The following is a 17,492-nucleotide window of genomic DNA, read 5'->3' on the forward strand; positions in this document are numbered from 1 at the left end:
TGCACCCAGCTTCAATCCTTGCAGCATACTTCTGGACACAATCCTCTGGTCTGAAAACCACTTTGTCTCCTACCTTTAAGCCAATTTTGTATTTAAATGGCTAGTTCTCTCTAGATTCCATGTGATCTAACCTTACTAACTAGTCTAGCATGAGAAACCTTGTCAAACATTTTTAAGTAATAAGGACAGCCACCACTCTGCCTTCAATTTTCTCTGTCACTTCTTCAAAAACAAACTCAGTCAAGTTAGTGAGACAATTTCCCATGCACAAAGTCACATTGACTTTCCTTAATCAGTTCCTGCCTTTCCAAATACATATCAATCCTGGCCCTCAGAATGCCCTCCAACAACTTGCTCATCAACTCGCTTTCTCTCTCCACAGGTGCTGCCACACCTATGGAGCTTCTCAGATATTCAGTTTTGTTTCACAACTCCAGCATCTGCTACACTTTGCTTTTATCCCAACAAAGTCTTTACAGTATCTGAAACAGACAGTCTTTTATTTTGTATTTTTCATTGTAGTCTGAAATGGGAAAAGACTAGTTTTAAATATCAAGGATTACTGAAGAATCATAACATTTCTTTAAAAACCAAGTAACCTGATACTCATTGTCAAGTGTTCTTTATAAAGCTCATTTGAGCAGCACTGGATAAGGTTATTGCAGACAAGCTTGCCAGATGACGTGCATGAATTGAATTTCAGCCAGTCTTTTCCTCAGGATAGGGGAGTCAAAACTAAAGGACATAGGTCCCTTTTAAATCTTTACCCTAACACCATGAAGAGGTAACGTCTTTATGCAGAGGGCAGTGCATATATGGAATGAACTGCCAGAACAAGTGATGGAGGCTGGTATAATTACAACATTTAAAATGCTTCTGAATGGGTTTATGAAAAGGGTAGGTTTAGAGGGACATGGGCCAAATGGGACTAGATTAATTTAGAATATCTGGCCAGCATGGATGAGTTGGACCAAAAGTTCAATTTCTGTGCTGTATATCTCAGTGACTCTATAACTACTAGCTGATTGGCCTATGCATTAGTGAACAATTATTTATGACAAAGGCTTTCCTGCCTGCCAGCTATGGTCTGATTCACTCTCAGGTAACTGAAAAGCTTGGGGTTGTGAATGAGATAGCAAGAAACAACCAGACTTTCACAAGCTTTTGAGCCATCTATGTTCTTGGAAGTAAAACAATTTTAAGGTGAAGGAAACCAGTTTGTTTCTCCTTCAGTAGTTGCTGTAAATTGTGACTCTTAACTCTTAAGTCAGAAACCTTTGTAAATTCAATCCAGTCATCTTGTGCCACCTGCAACATGTGAAAGCATCTGGAGAAGGATGATCAAGCAGCACCATTCTAACCTGCACAAGAATAACTGCAGCAAGCCTATGAACAGGGACCACTAAACTTCTTTTTTTCAGTCTTTTCCTCTGCCCATTAGCATGTATATTAATAATATCCCTGATTTTTGTCCCCCGTCTGTACTTGCATACACAGGACGTGTTTATAACAGGACTAGAGTTTTAGCTAGTAGAGTTAAATGCCCGAATCATAATTGTTTACTGTGGTGCAAGTTTATTTATTTGTAATAAATAGTAATTCTTCTATAGAATAGAAACCTGCCTTTGTGATTTCCAACAACCTGGGTTTAAAAGACAGGAAAATTATACAGTTCTAGATACATCTTAAAATCTTTAACTTTAATGGTAGCTCTGGGAATATCAAAGCTTGATTATAAGTGTGCTACCCTAATGAGGTGTAACAATACTCCAACCCAGAGAAATATTCACTCCTAACTCAACTCTTTAAAATTTCTTACTAAACTAACTGTTTAGTTTTTCTTTCCAAACTGCCGAGTTTTCTTTCCAGTTCTGCTGGCTTGATTTCCAAAACGGAGAACTTTATTCTTCTGCTTGCATCCATCAGAATGTGGATGACCCCTACTGGACAAGTTTGTGTTCCTTCTTTTCTGCTGCCTATTTTAATTAATTATTTTGTATACATGTCGGCAAGGAGGAAGTAGTTTATACTTTATTACTGTGGACACTCCGCGGCCTCCAACCTCATGGGGAAGGACCCTTTCAGGTCCTCCTTACCACCCCAACTGCTGCTAAGGTTGCTGAGCATTCCACCTGGGTTCTTGCAAGGGGGGAGATGAAGAAGATCGAACTTGCCCTGCTGTGTGGACTTGCCATTGCCAGCACTGGTGCACAAGAAGGGACAATTTACCTGTGCGATCCTGAGCAACCAGAGATTGTGTACCAACTATGACAAAAAAAAATCTTTGTGCGCCAAGAGACTGAACGTTACTAAGAATGGCTGTTGCAGTGGTCAACTGCATCAAAAAGATTGAAGAGTCCATTTACAGAACAAGTTGAAATGGTCTTTACCCTGTCAAGGTGTCGTGTGTCAGTTTGATTCCAGTTGTGCTATGGACAATCCTGGTAAGCCTTGCCCCTATTCAAATAGGTCAAGCCGCAAAAGAGAAGATAAGGAAATGTTATTTTTCCACTAAACATTTGTTTCTCCAAAGTCACGACAGAATATTTGGTTTCAGCAAAAAACTCTTTGACCCTTTTCCCCTCCAGAATGCCAATGAAGAAGCATGGAACGCTTCTAAGGCATTTACTGGACACAACATTTCTTTTGACTATTACTGGGTTGGGAACCCCGTTTTTACAGAGAGAAGTTGAGGACTTCTGGGGTTGGGAACCCTGCTTTTAAAGGGAGAGAAGGGCAGGAACCTCCTCAGAGTACAAAACCCTGATTTGGTTGGATCGGCGTTGTCTAGATTAATACCTAAATTGCTCGATGAGAAAGAAAGTATCATGATATTTTATACTGAAGGTTTTGAAGGTGGAGGTAGGGGAGATTGGGGCTTTGGCTCATGGTACAACTGGCTGTTCAATATGGCAATGTAGACTGCTATTGTCTTAGTTGGTCTTTTTTGTTGGCATTGCTATTGTTAAGTGTATTATTGTTAAACTATTAGCGTCTATTAACAGCATTGGTTCCACCCAGAAAATGCTTCTTCTCCATTTAGATGAAGATGAGGAAGCGCCATTGCCTGTCCCCAGTCCCTCAGTTGGGTTAATCTGATCTGTGCCCTCACGTTTATAGTGTGGTCATGGAATGACCAAAAGGGGAAGATGAGGATCTAAAATCTGGACTTAAGCTGTTGTCAGGAGCAACAAATCTATGCAAGCTTTTATTAATAACAAAATGAATTTTGAATATAAAATAACTTAACAAAATGGCTTCAGGATTAAGACTGTGCTAAAATGATTGAAGGCTGCATTCCTTCTTTGCTGAGCTGGCTGAATTAAAAGATAAAGCAGACAATGAAGTCTTCATAAAATGAATCATAAGACATTAATTGACCACTCTGACTAATCTTGAACTTGCAAGCATGAGACATAAGATGTGTGAGACAATACTGTTTCCCAGGAAATATCATTGGATTAACCTGCTGTCCATTATGTCACCTTATTATCTTGATTGGTTTTCCTTTGTAGTTAAAGTTATCCTGTATCTTAAGAAACATATAAAAATGGCTTATTGTTCAAATTCAATGGCGCAGAGGAACACAGAAGCTGCAAATCTCTGTTGCTGGACAAACCTGTGTCTGACGTCATAATAAACCGGTGAACCTTGCTAAAATAGACCGTACTCCTAGTGATTCTTTTGACCGCTCTCGGAGCTGACAGGCCGCTCTTGGGGGGTGGGTGCTAGATCTTCACTATGAAAATCCAAATTCGAAAAATAAATGATATCTTATACCCCTTTATTAGGTAAATGTGCTCAAATTGCTGGTGCACCACAATGTTACGTTTCAAAAGTACTCAAACCCCTCAAATGTGGTTTAAAAAAGTGCGACACGGGCTTTCTTTATTTTCTGTCTTCCATACGAAAATTGTTTTTGGTACACAAATCATATCGAGATTTGCTCCCCAAAGATCATAGTTACAATCCTAGTTGATGTTACTACTGGGAAAGTCAGATCCCAGAATGAAGTCTAGCTTTATAGATTTTTTTCTGTTAATTTAACATGGCTGTCTTTCACTGAACGTAAGCATGCAATGCTGCAGATTTAGTCTCACAATAAAACACAAGTTTATTATGCAAATGAAAACAAATGTAAAATAAAGCAAGCTAAATATAACTTTGGAAGACTTTAAAATACATAAAACAAAATTCCATGTATCCCCCAGCATCATTAGTTTACACTTAATAAATATCCATATATTCCTTTCCTATCAAATCTACATGTTTGACATAACTGCTTCTCAATCAGTTCTGGTCCAGTGAGCGGAGAGGTCTTTTTTTCTTGACCATTCACAGAAATCTTATGTTTTCTCAGTTTTAGATAGCCAATGCAGGTTTTTAACCAAATGCTCCTGGTCAGGAAATTTCAAGCAACATTTTTTATTGAAGTAACCTCTTCCCCTAACAGCTCTGAGAAACAGATTTCCTTAAACTGCCCAAAACCATTCCAATCTTTGAGCTTTCCCCAAGATAAAACTAATTCTCAATTATACTAAACACAAAAGGTGGCTAATATCTTACAATACTTTTTCTCTTCCCATCATGGGCAGATGATAGAAGCACAATCATGATAAACATCCATGTTGGTACTTCAAATGTCACAACCTTCATGGCCATCTACCATAGAAACAGAGGATAGGAATAGGAGTAGGCCATTCAACCCCCGGAGCCTGCTCCACTATTCAACATGATCACAGATTATCATCCAACTCTGTATTCTAATAGAGAGTCAGAGTCATACAACAAAGAAACAGGCCATTTGGTTCAACTTGTTCATGCTCAGATTTTCTGAACAAGATCCACTGGCCTGCATCTGGCCCATATCCCTCTAAACCTCTTATCCATCTAAGTATCCTAATGTCTTTTAAAATGTTGTAACATAACCTGCACTTACCACTTCCTCTCACAGCTCATTCCATACACAAACCACACTGAAAAATGTGTCTCTCATGTCCTTTTTAAATCTTTCCCCTCTCACTTTAAAAACTTATGCCCACTTTTGAACTTCTCCTCCCTGAGGAAATGACCTTGGCTATTCACCTTATTAATGCCCCTCAGGATTTTATAAAGCTCTAGAAAGGTCACCACTTCAGCCTCATATGCTCCAGGGAGAAGAGTTCCAGCTTGTCATAGAGATGTACAGCATGAAACAGACCCTTCGATCCAACTTACCCATGCTGACCAGATATCCTAAATTAATCTAGTTCCATTTGCTAGCACTTGGCCCATACCTCTCTAAATCTTTCCTTTTATATACCTACCCAGATGCCTTTTAAATGTTGGAATTGTACCAGCCTCCACCATTTCCTCTGGCAGCTCATTCCATACACACACCACTCTTTGCTTGAAAAAGTTGCCCCTTAGGTCCCTTTTAAATCTTTCCGCTCTCATCATAAACCTATACCATCTAGTTCTGGACTCCCCCACCCTGGGGAATATACCTTGTGTATTTACCCTACCTAAGCCCCTCATGATTTTACAAGCCTCCATAAGGTCAACCCTCAGACTCCAATGCTCCAGGGAAAACAGCTCTAGTCTATTCAGCTTCTCCCTAAAGCTCAAACCCTCCAATCCTGTTAACATCCTTGTAAATCTTTTCTGAATCCTTTCAAGTTTCATAGGAGAGAGACCAGCATTGTGCACAATATTCCAACAGTGGCCTAACCAATATCCTATTTAGCCGCAGCATGATGTCCCAACTTCTATACTCAATGCTCTGACCAATAAAGGAAAGCATACTAAATGCCTTATTCATTATCCTATTTAGCTGTGACTCCACTTTCAAGGAACAATGCACCTGCACTCCAAGGTTGCTTTGTTCAGCAACACTCCCCAGGACCTTTACCATTAAGTGCATAAGTCTTGCCCTGATTTACCTTTCCAAAATGCAGCACCTCACATTTATTTAAATTAAACTCCATCTGCCACTTCTCAACCTATTTGCCCATCTGATCAGATTGCGTTGTACTCTGAAGTAACCTTCTTTGTTGTCTCCGACCCACCTTCAATTTTGGTGTTATCTGCAAACTTTTAAACTATACCTGCTCTGTTCATAGCCAAATCATTTACATAAATGAAGAAAAGCAGTGGACCCAGCGCCGGTCCTTGTGGCACACCACTGGTCACAGGTCTCCAGTCTGAAAAGCAATCCTCCACCACCACCCTCTGTCTTCGACTTTGAGCCAGTTCTGTATCCAAGTGGCTAGTTCTCCCTGTATTCCATGCGATCTAACCTTGCTAACCAGTCTACCTTGAGGAACCTTGTCAAATGCCTTATTGAAGTTATTCTTGTAACTCAAACTTTCTCATTTTGGTAACATCCTTGCAAATCTTTTTTTGCATCCTTTCCAGTTTAATGACATCCTTCCTCTCACAGCGCAAACAGAATTGTACACAGTACTTCAAAATGTGGCCTTGCCAAAGTCTTGAACATCTACAATATGATGTCCCAAATAATCCTACTCTCCCGCTCCATATCTCTTGATCCCTTTTGTTATAAGACCTATATTTACCTTCTTTTGAAAATAATGTTTTGGTCTCAACCATTTTGTGGCAGTGAATTCCAAAGGCTCGCTGGTGAAGAAATTTCCACTTATCTCAGTCCTAAAAGTTTTAACTCTTATCCTTAAACTATGACCCCTGGTTGTGTACTAACCCCCGCATTCACCATCAGAAACATCATTTCTGCCTCTAAGTTCAGACTTGTTATAATTTTATAGATTTCTATGAGATCGACCCTCATTCTTCATGAGTCAATTGCTCCTCATTCATCAGATCCGCCCCTCCACAAATCAAGTGGATAAACCCATGCAGCTTTGCTTCAAATAGCAAGAGCATCCTTCCTCAGATAAAAGTGAGCAAACCTACAAACAATATTCTTGTTGTGGTCTCAACAATTCCCTATATAATTGCACTAAAATATCCTTGCTCTTGTACTCTAACGCATTTACTATGAAGGGCTGCATACAGTTTGGCTTCTTTACTGCCTCCTGCACCTGCACGCTTATTTTAAATGACTGGTGTGTGCGAACACCAGGTCTCATTGAACATTCCCCTCTCTCAATTTACAGCCATTTAAATAATAATCTGCTTCCCTGGTTTTGCAACCAAAGTGAATAATCTTACACTTATTCACATACTGCAACTGCCATAACATTTGCACATTTTCTCAGCCCGTCCAAATCACACTGCAACACCTCTGCATCCTCCTCACAGTCCATCCTTCCACTCAGCTTTGTATCACCCACAAATTTTGAGATGTTACATTAAATGCCCTCATCTAAAATTATTGACAAATATTGTGAATAGCTGGGGTCCTAGTACAGACTAGAGTGCAGTATCCTGCAGTACCCAACTTGTCACTGCCTGCCATTCAGAAAAAGACCCATTTATTCTTATTCTTTGTTTCCTGTCGGTTAACCAATACACTATCCCCAGTCCCAATCCCAGCAGGAGCTGGAAAGGAGGTTAATCTGGATGTCTTTTTTGACCGAAAGATGTGATGGGAAACTGGGGCCACCTGTACTGTGAATCAGCATTTTTAATGTTTAATACACACAATGAAACTTCAGAGTTTAAATTGATGTGCCAGTTATTTTGCATATACATCAACTGCAGTCATCCACCAGGATCTTCATATCCTGCTTCAAGATTTATACGCAAATAAAAGGCAGGAAATAGAACGGTCCATTTCAAACTTGCAATCCCACAAAACTCAGCTGGACAAACCAGCAAGGAAGAAAGAGGCAAAAATACAAACAAGTTGTGTTTAGATACTACATTTAGATCAAAATCTAGGTTTGGTGTTAAGAATAAAACATTGAGGATAAACAGTATAAAATCACTGCTGTATAGGATTAAGAAACATTATGGTCACACAAATTAGATCAAATGTTACAAAAAAAAATTAGGCATTAAAAGGTCAAAGTACATACTTGCCCAGAGTTCCACAATGATTGCATGCAGGTGCAGCAGGCAAAGGAGGCAAAATAATATGTTGGCATCCATGATGAAGGACTAGAGTATGGGAGCAGGGATATTTTGCTGCAAGCGCACAGGGATAGCGAGTTTTGAAAAGATTTGTGGCTCAGGTTGAGATTCTAGATGAGAGTTTGCTTGCTAAGCTGGAAGGTTCGTTTTCAGATGTTTCATCACCATACTCAGTAACACAATCAGTGAGCCTCTGATGAAGTGCTGATGTTACATCCCACTTTCTATTTGTGTGTTGAGTTTTCTTTGGGTGTTTGGTGATGCCATTTTCTGTTCTTTTTCTCAGAATATGGTAGATGGCATCCAAATTTAAGTGTTTGTTGATAGAGGTCCGGTTGGAAAAGCATGCCTCTAGGAATTCTCATGTGTTTGGCTTGTCCTAGGATGGATGTATTCTCCCAGTCAAAGTGGTATCCTTCCTTGGTTGGATGTAACAATACTCGTGATAGTGGCTCATGTCATTTTGTGGCTAGTTGATGTTCATGTATCCTGGTGGATAGTCTTCTGCCTGTTTGTCCAATGTATTGTTGTTACAGTCCTTGCTAGGTATTTTGTAAATGGTGTTTGTTTTGCTTGTTGTCTGTATAGTGTCTTTTAAGTTCATTAGCTGCTTTTAAGTGTGTTGGTGGGTTTGCGGGTTACCATGATGCCAAGAGGTCTGAGTAGTCTGGCAGTCATTTCCGAGATGTCTTTGATATAGGGTAAAGTGGTTTCTGGGTGCGTTTTGCCTGCTTGTTGGGTTGTTGCTGAGAAATCGGCATACTGTGTATATTGGGTACCTTTTCTTCTTGAAAATGCTGTATAGGTGATTTTCTTCTGCTCTTTGTAATTCCTCAGTGCTGCAGTGTGTGGTGGCTCATGGAAATAATATCCTAATCCAGCTTTGTTTGTGGTTGTTGGGATGATTGCTTCTGTAGTTCAGTATTTGGTCTGTAGGTGTTGTTTTCCTGTAGATATTGGTTTGAAGTTCCCCAATGACTGTTCGCTCTACTGTGACATCTGGGAATGACAGTTTGTTGTTGTTTTCTTCCTCTTTTATGATTATTATGCCAGTAAGGATATTATTGATGGTCTTTAAGGTTTCTTCTAATTTGTTTCGTTTAGTGATAACAAAAGGTGTCATCCACGTAGTGGATCCAAAGTTTAGGTGGGATGGTTGGGAGAGCTGTTTGCTCAAGTCCCTGCATTACAGCTTCTGCCAGGAACCCTAATATCAATGATCCCATCGGTGTTCCAATGTGAACAAGGGTGTTACGTCAAAGGAGACCATTATTTCATCCTCTTCTATCTTGCATCCTGCAGACAAAGGATGCTTGACAGTCATTTTAAACAAATCAGACTACTACGAGAAAGCGAACACACTGCTTGCAGATACCAACACTTACCAACAAGTGGCAATAGACCTGTCCCCACAACTGGAGAACCGAATCACAGCCTTACTCACAAAATTTAAGAAATCAGGAGAATTAAACAAGATAGACTTCCAAAAAAATGAAACCAGATGAATCCAACATACCACAGGTCTTTGGACCAGCCAAAATTCACAAACCAGAAGCCCCCCTCAGACCCATAACCTCACTACCTGAAATACCGATGTACAGACATGCCAAGGAATTCCACAAAAGACTAAAACACTCAGTAGAGGACTCACACTACTCCATTTACTCCACCCAAGAATTCCTGAACACCAAAATAATGATCTTCTTTGACATAACAGCCCTGTTCACATCCGACATAATCAATTTGGCCAAAGAAATACTGACTACACTATTAGAAGAACCATAGACACAGACACCAGACACTGCCAACTTCATCAGCAAAGGCAAACATCAAACTAGTAGATCTAAGCCTCAGCACACACTTCACCTTCAATAACAAAACCTACAAGCAAATCAACGGAACACCCAAGGGATCACTGATATCAGGGTTTCTAGCAGAAGCAGTAAATGCAGAGACTCAAACAAACAGCTCTCCCAAGCTTTGGGTCCACTACTTGGATGACAACTTTGTAATCACTAAACGGAACAAATTAGAGGAAACCTTTGAGACCATCAATAACATCCTTGCTGGCATAAAATTCACTAAAGAGAGGGAAAAAACAACAAACTGTCATTCCTAGATGTCACAGTAGAGCAAACAGTCATTGGGGAACTTCAAACCAACATCTACAGGAAAACAACACATAAAGACCAAATAGTGAACTACAGGAGCAATCAACCCAACACTCACAAATGAAGCTGCATTAGGACATTATTTCAATGAGCCACCGCACACTGAGGCACTGAGGCACTACAAAGAGCAGAAGAAAATCACCCAAACATCATTTTCAAGAAGAAAGGGTATCCAATAAACAGTCTGCCGATTTCTCAGCAACAAACCCAACAAGTAGACAAAACGCACCCAGAAACCCGAGCAACTTTACCTTACATCAAAGACATCTCGGAAATTACTGCCAGACTACTCAGACCTCCTGTTGTCATGGTAGCCCAAAAACCCACCAACACACTTAAACAGCAGCTAACAAACTTAAAAAGACTCTCTCCAGACAACAAGCAAAACAAACTCCATTTTCAAAATACCTTATAAAGAATTGTAGCAAACACTGCATTGGACAAACAGGCAGAAAACTAGCCACCAGGATACATAAACATCAATTAGCCACAAAATGACATGAGCCACTATCACTAGTATCCTTACATACAGCCAAGGAAGGATATCACTTTGACTGGGACAACACATCCATCCTAGGACAAGCCAAACAGAGACACGCATGAGAATTCCGAGAGGCATGGCATTCTAACTGGAACTCTACATAAATTTGGACCCCCTCTACCATACTGAGAAAAAGAAACGGAAATGATGTCACCAAACATCCAAAGAAAACTGAAGACATAAATAGAAAGTGGGACATAACACCAGTGCTTCACCAGAGGCTCACTGATTATGTTACCAAGTATAGTGACAAAACATCTGAAACTGATTCTTCTAGCTCAGCCAAACAGAGACACACATGGGAATTCCGAGAGGAATGGCATTCTAACCAGAACTCTATTGACAATTGTATCCAGTTCTGGTTGCCCTACTATAGGGAAGATACAGAGGCTTTGGAGAGGGTGCAAAGAAGGTTTATCATGATGCTGCCTGGACTGGAGGGCTTGCCTTATGAAGAAAGGTTGAATAAGCTTGGACTTTTCTCTCTGGAGAAAAGGAGGATGAGAGGAGACCTGATCGAGGTGTACAAAATAATGAGAGGAATAGATACAGTCAATAGCCAGAGACTTTTCCCCAGGGCAGGATTGACTGATACGAGAAGTCATAGCTTGAAGACATTAGGAGGAAGGTATAAAGGAGACGTCAGAGGTAGGTTCTTTATGCAGAGAGTTGTGAATGTATGGAATGCGTTGCCAGCTGTAGTGGTGGAAGCAGAGTCATTGGGGACATTTAAGCGACTGCTGGACACGCACATGGATAGCAGTGAATTGAGGGGTGCAAGGTTTAAGTTACTATATTTTACATTAGGATTAAATCAGGACACAACATCGTGTTCTGTTCTGTGTTGCATTGCACTTTTCTATGTTCTATGACATGTAGATTTGGACCCCCTCTACCATACTGAGGAAAAGAAACAGAAATGACGTCACCAAACACCCAAAGAAAACTGAAGACATAAATTGAAAGTGGGACATAACACCAGTACTTTACCAGAAGCTCACTGATTATGTTACCAAGTATTAGATTAGATTAGATTACTTACAGTGTGGAAACAGGCCCTTCAGTCCAACAAGTCTACACTGACCCGCCGAAGCGCAACCCACCCAGACCCATTCCCTTACATTTACCCCTTCACCTAACACTACGGATAATTTAGCATGGCCAATTCACCTAACCTGCACATTTTTGATTGTGGGAGGAAACCTGAGCACCCGGAGGAAACCCACGCAGACACGGGGAGAATGTGCGAACTCCACACAGACATTCCCTGAGGCGGGAATTGAACCCGGGTCTCTGGCGCTGTGAGGCAGCAGTGCTAACCACTGTGCCACCGTGCTGCCCAAAGACTGTATGGTGACAAAACATCTGAAACCGAACCTTCCAGCTCAGCGAGCAAACTCACATCCATTGTACAGGGACTTGATGAAACCACATCTGGACTACTGTGTGCAGTTTTGATCTCCATATCTAAGGAAGGATATTCTGGATGTTAAGGGAGTACAACAAAGGTGTACCAGACACTTTCCTGGGATTGCAGGACTGAAGTATGAAGAGAGACTGGATCAGTTAGGATGACAGTCACTGGAGTTTGGAAGAATGGTTATGGAGGAGATCTGAAAAACCTACAAAATCTTAACAGAACTAAACAACAGGTTAAACATAGGATGGGTGTTCCCAATTGTTCAGGGAGTCCAGAACAAGGGGTTACAGTTAAAGGACACAGGGTAGGCCATTTAGGACTGATATTGAGAAATCTTTTCACCCAGAGAATGCCACAGAAATTGGCTGAAGCCAAAACATGGCGTGCTATCAAGGAGGACTTAAATATCGTGTTTAGCACTAAAAACAGGGATCAAAGGGTATGGGGATAAAGCAAGAACAAGATTCCAATATGGATCATCAGCATGATCATGCTGAATGGCAGAGCAGACTTGAGGGGCCAAATAGCCTACTCCTGGTCAGTTTTCTGTTCCTATTGTTAGATAGCCTATAGTGTGGAAACAGGCCCTTCAGCCCAACAACTCCACACCAACCCTCCGAAGAATAACCCACCCAGACCCACTTCCCTCTGACTAATTCACCTAACACTTTGGGCAATTTAGCATGGCCAATTCACCTTACCTGCACATCTTTGGACTGTGGGTGGAAACCAGGGTGCTCAGAGGAAACCCACACAGACACAGGGAGAATGTGCAATCTCCACATAGACTGTCGCCCGAGGCTAGAATCGAACCTGGGTCCCTGGCACTGTAAGGCAGCAGTACTAACCACTAAGCCATCATGCCACAATGCCAAAAACATAATTGCACTATTATTTTTAATGCCATGTTCACATGCCAAAAACAAAATGGCAGTATTAATTTCCCAAAAACATGCATTTTATAACGCAGCTTTAAGTTATATTACATTAATGAACAGAAAGTAATGTTTGGAGTCAGATGGGCTAGTAGTTCATAAGCAGGGACGAAACAATAATTGCTGGAATAACTCAGTATGTCTGGCAGCATCCATGGAGAGAGAGAGCAGAATTATGTTTTGTCTCCAGGGACTATTGATCGAAAGTGTTCTTGAGAAGGGTCTCTGGACCCAAAATGTTGATTCTGCTTTCTCTTCAGATACTGCCAGATCTGAGTTATTCTTGCAATTTGTTTTTGGTTGATTTCCAGCATCCACAGCTCTTTAGTTGTTTTCAAAACCAGGGACCACTGTGCGTTTTACAGCAAAGTTACATGTTTGATATGTCCATCCTGTTCAAGTATATTAAACAAAACCATCATGGAAAACATTTACAAAAGAATAGAAAATGGATTATTTCAATTGGACCAGGAAAATAGATTGACAACAACTTGGCATACAGAAAAGTCTACCTCAGCAATAATCCTGGGTGATGGATAAACTCTGAAATGAAACTACATGAAGAGGTCAAATTTACCAAATTTCTTTATTTCCAGCCATCCATTTCTCCAAACTCTAAACCATGATGGTGCATTATAAACCCTACTTTGGAAGGAAATTGCAAAGTGCAAAACAATAAGTAAATATAACTACATACCGTACTAGAGAAACTCAGCAGGTTTAGCGACTGCTGGTTCTGCAGACTCCACTGTCACTATCCCCACCCCCCAGAACCCCAAGGGGAACACAACCCCTGCTCATGACTCCACCCCAATTCCCCCCACCATCACACCCACTCCAGTTACAGATTCCGCCCCCACTCCCAGCTCGACACCCACACCAGATCCCAGCTCCCAGCCCTGCCGAGTTTTCACCATCCCCCCCAGACCTCCCCCTCACTGAGGACGAACGATCAGTCATCGCCCTCCGTCCACGCATCAATGAATTTAATACACGCCATAACATCGAACTCCACCTCCAAGCTTACTTTCACAATCAGGACTCTGGTCCACCTTCCGAGGACCCCTTCGCCCACCTCCAACACACTGCATCCACCTGGACACCCCGCGCTGGCCTGTTATCTGCCCTCGACATCTTCATTTCCAACTGCCGCCGGGACATTAACCGCCTCAACCTGTCTACCTCCCTCCCCCACTCCAACCTCTCACCCTCAACGCGCAGCCCTCCAATCCCTCTGCTCCAATCCCAACCTCACCATCAAGCCAGCGGATAAAGGGGGCGCAGTGGTAGTCTAGCGCACTGACCTCTACACCGCTGAAGCCGAACATCAACTCGAGGACACCTCTTCCTACTGCTCCCTCGACCATGACCCCACCCCCTATCACCAAACTATCATCTCCCAGACCATACAGAACCTCATCACCTCAGGAGATCTCCTACACACGCTTCCAACCTCATAGTCCGGGAACCCTCCACTGCCCGGTTCTACCTCCTTCCTAAGACCCACAAGCCTGACCACCCTGGCCGACCCATTGTCTCAGCATGCTCCTGCCCCACTGAACTCATCTCTACCTACCTCGACACTGTCCTATCCCCCCTAGTCCAGGAACTCCCCACATACGTTCGAGACACCACCCACGCCCTCCACCTCCTCCAAGACTTCCGTTTCCCTGGCCCCCAACACCTCATCTTCACCATGAATATCCAATCCCTCTACACCTCCATCCGCCATGACCAGGGCCTGCAAGCCCTCCGTTTTTTTCCTCTCCAGACGTCCCCAACAGTACCCTTCCACCGACACTCTCATTTGTTTGGCCGAACTGGTCCTCACCCGTAACAATTTCTCCTTTGAATCCTCCCACTTCCTCCAGACACGTATGGGCTCCAGCTATGCCTGTCTCTTTGTTGGCTATGTAGAGCAGTTGATCTTCCGTAATTACACCGGCACCACTCCCCATCTCTTCCTCCGCTACATTGATGACTGCATTGGCGCCACCTCGTGCTCACGCGAGGAGGTTGAGCAATTCATCAACTTCACCAACACATTCCACCCTGACCTTAAATTTACCTGGACCATCTCTGACACTTCGCTCCCCTTCCTGGGCCTCTCCATCTCCATTAATGACGACTGACTTGACACTGACATTTTTTACAAACCCACCGACTCCCACAGCTACCTGGATTACACCTCTTTCCACCCTACCTCTTGCAAAAATGCCATCCCGTATTCCCAATTCCTCCGCCTCTGCCGGATCTGCTCCCAGGTGGATCAGTTCCACCACAGAACACACCAGATGGCCTCCTTCTTTAGAGACCGCAATTTCCCTTCCCACATGGTTAAAGATGCCCTCCAACGCATCTCGTCTACATCCCGCACCTCCGCCATCAGACACCACCCCTCCAACCGCAACAAGGACAGAACGCCCCTGGTGCTCACCTTCCATCCTACCAACCTTCGCATAAACCAAATCATCCACCGACATTTCCGCCACCTCCAAACAGACCCCACTACCAGGGATATATTTCCCTCCCCACCCCTTTCCGCCTTCCACAAAGACCGTTCCCTCCTTGACTACCTGGTCAGGTCCACGCCCCCCTACAACCCACCCTCCAATCCTGGCACTTTCCCCTGCCACCGCAGGAACTGTAAAACCTGTGCCCACACCTCCTCCCTCACCTCTATCCAAGGCCCTAAAGGAGCCTTCCACATCCATCAAAGTTTTACTTGCACATCCACTAATATAGTTTATTGTCTCCGTTGCTCCTGATGTGGTCTTCTCTACATTGGGGAAACTGGGTGCCTCCTAGCAGAGCGCTTTAGGGAACATCTCCGGGACACCCGCACCAAATCAACCACACCGCCCCGTGGCCCAACATTTCAACTCCCCCTCCCACTCTGCCGAGGACATGGAGGTGCTGGGCATCCTTCACCGCCGCTCCCTCACCACCAGACGCCTGGAGGAAGAACGCCTCATCTTCCGCCTCGGAACACTTCAACCCCAGGGCATCAATGTGGACTTCAACAGTTTCCTCATTTCCCCTTCCCCCACCTCACCCTAGTTTCAAACTTCCAGCTCAGAACTGTCCCCATGCTCTTCCAGCACCACTAATCCAGAATCTGGTTTCCAGCATCTGCAGTCATTGTTTTTACCACAGAGAGAAAAACACAGAGTTAACGTTGAGACTAATAGGTCTCTTTTTCAGAAATGAAGTCATACTGGACCTGAAACACCAACTTCATTGATGGCTGTCAGATCTGCTGCGTTCCTTCAATACTTTTTTTTCCAGATCAACAGCATTCATAGTACGTGCTCTCATTTAACAGAATTAGTAGAGCGCGGTGGGGTGGGTGGTGGAAGGTATGACATTCAGTCCGTTACGTCTGCATTAACTCTCGCAATGGTCAAATTGCTCAGTTCCATTCTCCCAACCATTCATCATACCTTCAGATTATCACATTAATTCCTTTTTTAATGCTCTAACTAAACCTGTCTCCAGCACACTCACGGGGAGTGCATTTCCAGACCTTGTGCTTAATGTATTTTTGCTTCTTTTACAAGTAACTTCAAAACCTGTGCACACCTCTTCAGGGAAGCAACTGAATCATATATTGATTAAGGGAGATTTTAAACGTAGTCAACCCCATCCAGTCACGGAGTTAAAAACCGAGCGTACAGGAGGAGTACAATAGTTTACCTGACTAACGATATTGTTGTCGAGACCGTCGCGTGGCTGGAACTGCCAGCCTCGGGTGCACGAGACCGTGCCGTTGGGCAGTGGCCGGCTCGTGCCGACCGTTAACGGATATCGGTACAGCCGGCAGCGGCTCCAACTGGCGGGAAAAGGCTCGCTGCCGCTTCGCAGTGGCAGGCTGTAGTTGAGAGGAAGAGAGCCCGACAGGTTTCTGAGGGCAAGGGGCAAGAGCTGCGGGTCAGGCCGGCAGTGGTGGCTGGGGGTCCGGCTGAGGAAGACATCGCTGAAGAAGCTGAAAGCCAGCAGCAAGTTCGGGAGACAGACGGCGGCCGCCAGCCGCTTCTGATAACAGCCGAAACCTCCGAGCTGCGGGATGACAGAGTCGAAGTCCATCTCCACCGCGTCGGTCACTCCCCGTCCAACTATTTTCCTCAGGAAAAGGAGATTCACACGCCCAGTCCGTGAGTCACCGACCGCTGACGAATCACCTGCCTTCTAAAAGGCAGCTGAACTATCATTGTTAGTTTAAAAAAGTATTTGGCTGGGGGAGGATGAAATCTAATCTCCGTGTGTTACTACCGAAGTTGTTGCGGTCTGCGTCAAATCCGAGAGTTGGGAGGAGAGCAATTCCCATTCAACAGGACAATATGAAATCGCAACACGGTTAAAAGAACATCACCAGGACAGGAACAGGCCCT

The 17,492-nt window shown here is 43.3% G+C and overlaps 1 protein-coding gene across 2 annotated transcripts in view; it reads right to left on the reverse strand.

Moving 5' to 3' along the window:
• The window catches only part of slc22a31 (solute carrier family 22 member 31), a 73,472-nt gene extending 56,267 nt beyond the window's left edge, over positions 1-17,205 (reverse strand). The window contains exons 1-2 of one of the 2 annotated variants that reach the window (XM_072596075.1): positions 16,798-16,891; positions 7,980-9,330 (exon numbers count right to left, since the gene is read on the reverse strand). In XM_072596075.1, the coding sequence (XP_072452176.1) occupies positions 7,980-8,048 (69 nt within the window). In that variant the 5' untranslated portion in view covers positions 8,049-9,330; positions 16,798-16,891. Of the gene's footprint in view, positions 1-7,979; positions 9,331-16,797 lie in introns of both variants that reach the window. The other variant, XM_072596074.1, reaches the window with a different exon arrangement.
• Between the last annotated feature and the right edge of the window lie 287 nt (positions 17,206-17,492).

Source organism: Chiloscyllium punctatum, chromosome 26 (assembly GCF_047496795.1).
Source record: "Chiloscyllium punctatum isolate Juve2018m chromosome 26, sChiPun1.3, whole genome shotgun sequence".
In the NCBI taxonomy this organism is placed as follows: domain Eukaryota; kingdom Metazoa; phylum Chordata; class Chondrichthyes; order Orectolobiformes; family Hemiscylliidae; genus Chiloscyllium; species Chiloscyllium punctatum.